Here is a 7,450-nt window from a genome sequence, read left to right as displayed (position 1 = left end):
CGAATTGGCGTACAAACTGTTCAGTTCAACACACTCAAAATGCTGGAGGAATTCAGCAGGCCAGGCAGCATCTATGGAAAAGAGTACATAATCGACGTTTCGGGCTGAGACACTCATCAGGATGTAAGAACTATTGACAAAACAACTGAATGGTTTCACAAACACGAGAATGAATTGTCTCTTCCTGATGAAGGATGTCGATGAAACGATCACTGTTTACTCTTTTCCATGGATGCTGCCTGGCCTGCTGAATTCCTCCAGCATTTTGTGTGCGTTGCTTTGGATTTCCAGCATCTGCAGATTTTCTCCTGTTTATGACTCATATCCTATGAATGCATTAAAAAAAAACAAGATACAGTAGGTGAAGACAGCCGTTGGTAGGTGGATACTTATTGCCAACTTAAAATTTAATCATTTGGCCCCAAATACTGCAACAGTATCTGTTTTCTTCAGGAACCGGTTGTTACTCACACCGACCCCGTTTGCTGCAAGTTTCATCCAAGCAACGAAACAGAAATGGTGTTTCTCATTGAAATTCTGAAAACCTAGTGGGGACGCGGGACAGGCAGATGTCAGGCGGGGCAGCGACCACATAGAGGGGGATAAAGGTGGATGTGGCCGGTAAAGGGGAATGTTGCTGGCGAGATGGACGAGCATTTAGTGCGTGGTGGGACTGGGGCAGCAGCTGGGCGATGAGAAGAGGTAGATGTCGGGAGCCGAATGGTGACCAAGTAGAGGGCAGTGGGCAGGTGATTACAGGGAGTGGGGTAAATGCGGGGAGGGGGCGGGGTAAATGCCTGGGGCGGGGCGAGGCGAGTGTGGGAGTTAGCGGGACGGTTGTTTACTCACTACGGGCAGCCAGTTCTCCGGGACAGGGAGATCTGACGTCAGCGAGTTTTCCGCCCTGGGTCGGGTATTCTGGAGTCACACGTGGTCCCGTTTAAAACGGTTCGCGTCCAGAGCGCCCGTGCTCCCGGTTTATCCCGCAGTTGCCTCAGGGAAGGTGCGTTAGAGACACCCAAGCCGCCTGGGCATCGGTGAGCGACTGTTTGGTCCTTCTCCTTCCCGAGTGGGTGAAGCAGGAATCGCGCCCCGGCCATGACCATTGAATCTTGCGAGAACAGGACAGATATTACCGAAAATGCGGGGCCCTTCGTCAGCGCCGCGATGTTCGCTACTGGGGTGCTGGGCAACGTACTGGCGCTTGTCATCCTCGCAATGCACAAGCGAGACCTCAAGAGCAAAATGTCGCTGTTCCACATCCTCGTGAGCAGCCTAATTATTACCGACTTGGTGGGAACTCTGATCATCAGTCCGATGGTACTGACCGCCTACGCCCGGGGCCGCACACTGTTGGCTCTGAGCTTATGCAGCTATTGTGCCTTCGCCATGGCTTTCTTCGGGCTCTGTTCCATGTTCATCCTGTTTGCTATGGCGGTAGAGCGCTGTCTCTCCCTCAGTTGTCCCTACTTCTACCAACGGCACGCCAGCAACCGCTGCGGGCTGATCACCATTCCGGCTATCTATATTTTCTGCCTTATCTTCTGTTCCCTACCCCTGCTGAAGTTTGGCATCAACGCGCAGTATTGCCCGGGCACCTGGTGTTTCATCAAGATGGAAGTTTGGAATGTGGAGGTGAAGCACCGCGTCTATTCCCTGTCCTACGCGGTTCTGATGAAGGTGCTGATCATCTCCATTCTACTGTGTAACATCTCCGTAATAGTCAACCTCTGCCGAATGTACCAAAGACAAAAGACCCGCCGGCACTCGAGTGCGCACCGAACAAGAAAGCATCAGCATTCCCAGTCCGAAGAAGTTGATCATCTCGTTCTTTTAGCCATAATGACAACAACGTTTGTTATTTGTTCTGTGCCTCTCACGGTGAGTGTTAATATTGTCTAATACAGTGCAGAACTTTTCCCAAAGGGGGATGTAAATATAAACATATTGTCACCCTGCCTACTTTCAGATTTTGTGCAGTTAGTATTCTAGATGCAAGAAAAATGGTGAGTAAAATTAGGAAAAAGAGGCCAGTCATTTGTTAAGGGCTGTGAAGTTGTATGTGTGTATGTATATACGTAACATTTTTAATCTGCAGTGATTCAGCTTGAGAAAGAAAACTTCAGAATTGCTTATTCATAGAAATTAATTCATTTGAAATTGGAGGTTGGAAAGTTAATTTATAGGGATATGCCATCAATAAGGATCTTAATGAGAGGTCAGGAGACATAAGGGCTAATGTGATTTTAGTATCATCATATATCATCTACTAATAAATTGGATTGCTCATTTTTGCATTGTCTCAGATTAGTTAAAACTTAAACTACTTGGTGATTTAACCAACTGAGAAATGCAAATACAAGCATATTTCCAATAATCACTAAGTATGAGTCTTCATCATGGCTTTCCCAATGATGGCCAGTCCTGATTCAGGACTTCAGTCTGAAACACTGACAATCCCTATCATCTCTACCTGCTTGACCTGCTGAGTTCCTCCAGAACTTTGTTTTTTCTACTGGATTACAGCATCTACAGTCTCTTGTATCTCCATGACCAGATCTAATGTATGAATATATAAATGTATATATTTTTATTGTTATGCAATTATCTACACAAATTATAGTAACTTATATTGCATTTTATAAAATGGTATTTAAAGGCTATCTAAAAGTTTCCTAATGATTAAAGTACTTTTTGAGCAAAAATGCACCTTAATGGTCTTATATTTGATTGCTTAAATCAGATTCAAAATGTGAGACATCATAATAGATCTGTAATATTTAGACTTTTCTTTGAAACTGATACAAATATTTGACCTTATATTTTTCCTTAGATTCGTGCATACATTGGAGCATTTCACAATGTCGAAAATGATGGAAATGATCTTGTGGCTCTCCGTTGCCTGTCTTTTAATTCAATTATTGATCCATGGGTTTTTATTATTCTCAATACAACTGTGTTTAGAAAGATATTGTCCAGGATATTATACTGTAAAATTACTTCTAAAAGAAAACAATTACATTGCAACACTGATAAAAGTATTGAAATACTCACATGAAGTCACTTTGGGACAGGTATTCCTGATACTTGAATTTACTGAAGGTTTTTTCCAAAACTTATTTACAACCAAACCATCATTTTGAGGGAAAGATGCACTTGATATCATGTGGGATTTGGCACATGAATTTGCTTTCTCGTATTTTCATCGAGTAAGAAGAAAGTTACCAATAAAGCAACAGATAAGGGACATGCACAGAGGTTTTTGACCTGTTGAGAGTCTGGCTTACATAAGCTGTGAAGCATCATAATTTTTCTCTCTGTGATTCTTCAAATGTTTGAGAAAATATTGTAATTTTGTAATTTTATTTTAAACCATGTACTCACTTTCAAGCTTTATTTTATAAATTTAATTTTTGCATTCCTCTGTTTAAAGGATAGCTTATATAGGTTGAATTAGCTTTCAAATTATTAAAACAAAATATAGTGAATGGGTCTATTTATATAAAGCCAATATTGGTTTTATAATCTACTTAAATTACACAAACAACAGGAATTCTGCAGATGCTGGAAATTCAAGCAACACACATAAAAGTTGCTGGTGAACGCAGCAGGCCAGGCAGCATCTGTAGGAAGAGGTGCAGTCGACGTTTCAGGCCGAGACCCTTCGTCAGGACTAACTGAAGGAAGAGTGAGTAAGGGATTTGAAAGTTGGAGGGGGAGGGGGAGATCCAAAATGATAGGAGAAGACAGGAGGGGGAGGGATGGAGCCAAGATCTGGACAGGTGATAGGCTGCCAGGGGCTGGACAGGTGATAGGCTATCACCTGTCCAGCTGTTGGCTCCATCCCTCCCCCTCCTGTCTTCTCCTACCATTTTGGATCTCCCCTTCCCCCTCCAACTTTCAAATCTCTTACTCACTCTTCCTTCAGTTAGTCCTGACGAAGGGTCTCGGCCTGAGACGTCGACTGCACCTCTTCCTACAGATGCTGCCTGGCCTGCTGCGTTCACCAGCAACTTTTATGTGTGTTACTTAAATTACAGTTTGTTCGATAATAATATGGACTGCCCTACCAAGGAACCAAATTTTGTTTAGTATTTTTGAGGGGAATAGATTATTGGCTATCAGTTGCTCTCTGTAGCTATGTAGAGATATATGAATTATCAGAAGGCTGCCTTTCACTCAAACCATGACCCTATCATTCCTCTCAGGTGGATATAGGGCAACACCAGAAGGCAAGTCAGTATTTCCTGCGACCTGTCTTATATTTTTAAAGCAATAAAGTAAGACAGATAATCTCTTATTATTTTGTTCCCTTTTTGTGTGTTACACAGAAGCTGGCAGCCTCATTTCCAGTACTACTATAATTAATACACTTCAAGAAACCTCACTGGTGATAAAACTTCATTTGAATGTTCTGAGATTTATCAAAAACACTATCTAAATGCAGGCCTTCTTTTATTAGATGATCTTCTGGACTTCAAATTGTGCTAAACCTTGAGATATCATTTCCTGTTGGAATTTTACAAAATTGTACTCACAGGCACATTTTTCCATAGCTGTTTAAACTAGAATGTTAGGAAACAATTTATGTGCTTTTATGGCAAAGAATTATTTTCTGCACCTCAAGTTGTCACTTCAGCTAATACAAAGAAAGTTCTACAGTCCAAGTCCTTTGGTGACAATAGTGCTGTAACTGGAGGGACAGTGTCACAACTCCAGTGAGCTGGATTCAAGCATGACATCCAGTGTCCTCTGTGGAGTTCTCCCTGTCACGGTGCAGGTTTTTTCCAGATGTTCCATTTCCTCCCATGTCCCAGAAATGTGGCAATCAGTAGGTTAATTAGTTACTATGAATTGCCTTAACGTGTAAGTGAGTAACAAAAGCTAGGGAGAGTTGATTGAAATGTGGGTAGAATAAAATGGGTAGTTGATGGTCAGCTTATACTTGGTGGGCCAAAGACTCACTTCTGTGCTTTATCTCTATGGCCCCAGCTCAATCATCACCGAGCCTGGATATGGTCAAGACCCAAGTGCTCTTATCAGTTCCCAATAGTTTGTTGTTGATTACAAAGTCTTCAAAACTTGTAAAGAATTCCTCCACTGACAGAGTCTTGCATGATTTTTGATCTTACTGGATCTGTTCTGTTATTGCAGAATTATTTGCGATGCCTTTGACTTCTACTTCTCCATCTAAGAAGCCGATCATTTAGCAGCATTGTCCCTGACTTCTGGAATTTTTTTGTACTTAATTTCCAACTTGCATCACTACCAAAAAGAACCTGTTAAAAAACACTCTTACGCATCTTAGATTTTCCTCAGTCATGGCTTTTCCGCTCAGTGCTGGTGTCTACAGGTTTTTGGTCTTTGAGGAATGAAGAGCAGGAAGCAAGTTTTGTTATTGACAGATAGATGTGTTTCCCAAAATAGAAAACAAAATTGAATTTGTTACTTTATTAGATCTCATAGAAAATTTTCATGTTATTTCATCTGTATTCAATAGATCTTTAAACCACTTGATAAATTCATTTCCATGCAATGTTATGTTGAAAAGCTGAGATCACAGTATACGTATACGATCATAACCTGTTATTCATTATTTTGATTTCATAATTCTTGTTAAATAGTTCATAGTATCTTAATAAATATATTCTTTTGTAACTGAGCACTTATAATTCAAGTTTTAAACAAAGTTTTAATCTTGGCTTTTATACATTTTATTGTAACCCTGCAAATATCTAGTTTTTCTTTTATATTTTGCACAGTGTGCACTGGTTCATTTTGGTTGGAGTAATATGTACAAATACTCAAGTTAAATCCTATCCTTCTATATTTCCTATACTTGATAAATAATATGAAATAAATATTCTATACATTTTAAATTAATGGCACACATGAACCAACTTCTGCCAGCCTTACCAAATGATGTATTTAAGTTTGAAGCACAAAGTGATAGTAATTTTGATTCATTATTAATTGATGAAAGTTTATCTGATTGTACAGAATGTATAATGTATTATGAATTAGGGACCAAATGAACAGTTTGTAATGATCATTTCCAGTATTTGAAATAAAACTAGTAAATGCCATCAGATCACTTAAGTTCTGTTTTAAAAGGACTTCTACTCAAGGTACATTTGTGTTTAATGTAAATTCCTTCTCTTGTCCTCTAGTTAAAATTTCTCTCAATTCTTGATCAATAATTGATATAGTGTATTTTTAAATGAAAAACTGTTACTGTTAAGTTGTACAAAAGTTTAACATGTTTCCTTTTGAAACTGTAATTTTGCAAATATATCTTGGAACTTCGTCTGCGATATAACAAGGTACAAATGAAAAACCAAGGTCTTTTCAAATGATTCTGCTTAGTTTTGTAAACTAATTGTAAAACAGAAAACCTACTTTATGATTAGATATTTTCTGGAGCCAGGCTGATATCAGCCTGATGAAATTACGTATTGCATATGCATTTCATAAGTTAAATATGAACTATGCAGTAAATTATAATTACTGGAATGTATGTACTCATAACATATCATATTGGAGGTTCATCTGTTGTACAGACAAAGTATGAATGATATTGTTTTAACAAACAAAGTCAATTGTTCCATAGATTTATGTGATTAAAACCACACACAGGATATTTATGTATTTCCAACATGTTATTTTTATATAATATTGCACTTCAAACAACTTTTCTAATAAATGCACAGGACTTTGGGTTTCTTCCCTTGTCACTAACTTCTCCAGGGTACTAGAGGGATTGATTTCTGGGAATGGATTTTTTTTTTGTAAAGCAGAGATTAAGCTATCTGAATTTCTATTAGTAGAGTTTAGGAGAATGAGAGATGATCTTATTGAAGCAAAGCAAGTTCATACAGGGGCTTGACAAAGTAGGTGCATGGATTATGCTATCAGTGGTTGGCTTCCTTGAACTAGGAGCCAGAGCCTCAAAATATAGAATCAGCTATTAATAGGAAAAGGCATTGCCTCTCCCAGAAGAACCTTTGGAATTCTTTACTCCTTAGGATTGAAGGCTTAGACACTGGAATTTTAGATGTTAGAAAATCAATGTAGGAGCAGAAAGTAAGTTTTGTTTCCAATGGGTGTTTTCCTAAAACAGGTAAAAACATGACTTACATCACTTAAGAAAATTCTCACTTTTATTGGCTCTCACAGACATGATATAGTATAGTATAGTATAGTCATACTTTATTGATCCCAGGGGAAATTGGTTTTCGTTACAGTTGCACCATGAATAATAAATAGTAATAAAACCATAAATAGTTAAATAGTAATATGTAAATTGTAAATTATGAAATAAGTCCAGGACTAGCCTATTGGCTCAGGGTGTCTGATCCTCCAAGGGAGGAGTTGTGAAGTTTGATGATCACAGGCAGGAATGACTTCCTGTGACGCTCTGTGCTGCATCTCGGTGGAATGAGTCTCTGGC

The 7,450-nt window shown here is 39.1% G+C and overlaps 1 protein-coding gene across 1 annotated transcript; it reads left to right on the top strand.

Annotated features, from left to right (window-relative positions):
* Window positions 1-870: 870 nt before the first annotated feature.
* Window positions 871-3,581, top strand: LOC140211533 (prostaglandin E2 receptor EP2 subtype-like). The gene is made up of 2 exons (XM_072281368.1): window positions 871-1,881; window positions 2,834-3,581. The coding sequence occupies exons 1-2, from the start codon at window positions 1,099-1,101 to the stop codon at window positions 3,056-3,058; spliced, it is 1,008 nt and encodes a 335-aa protein (XP_072137469.1). The 5' UTR covers window positions 871-1,098; the 3' UTR covers window positions 3,059-3,581.
* The last annotated feature ends 3,869 nt before the right edge of the window (window positions 3,582-7,450 follow it).

This window comes from Mobula birostris, chromosome 1 (assembly GCF_030028105.1).
Source record: "Mobula birostris isolate sMobBir1 chromosome 1, sMobBir1.hap1, whole genome shotgun sequence".
Classification (NCBI taxonomy): Eukaryota; Metazoa; Chordata; class Chondrichthyes; order Myliobatiformes; family Myliobatidae; genus Mobula; species Mobula birostris.
This window is presented reverse-complemented; position numbering and strand designations above follow the sequence as displayed.

Coding starts and splice junctions, on each gene's coding strand:
- LOC140211533 (XM_072281368.1), top strand. CDS start 1,099: ATGACCATTGAATCTTGCGAGAACAGGACAGATATTACCGAAAATGCG. Junction 1,882..2,833: donor TTTGTTCTGTGCCTCTCACG/GTGAGTGTTAAT, acceptor ATTTTTCCTTAG/ATTCGTGCATACATTGGAGC.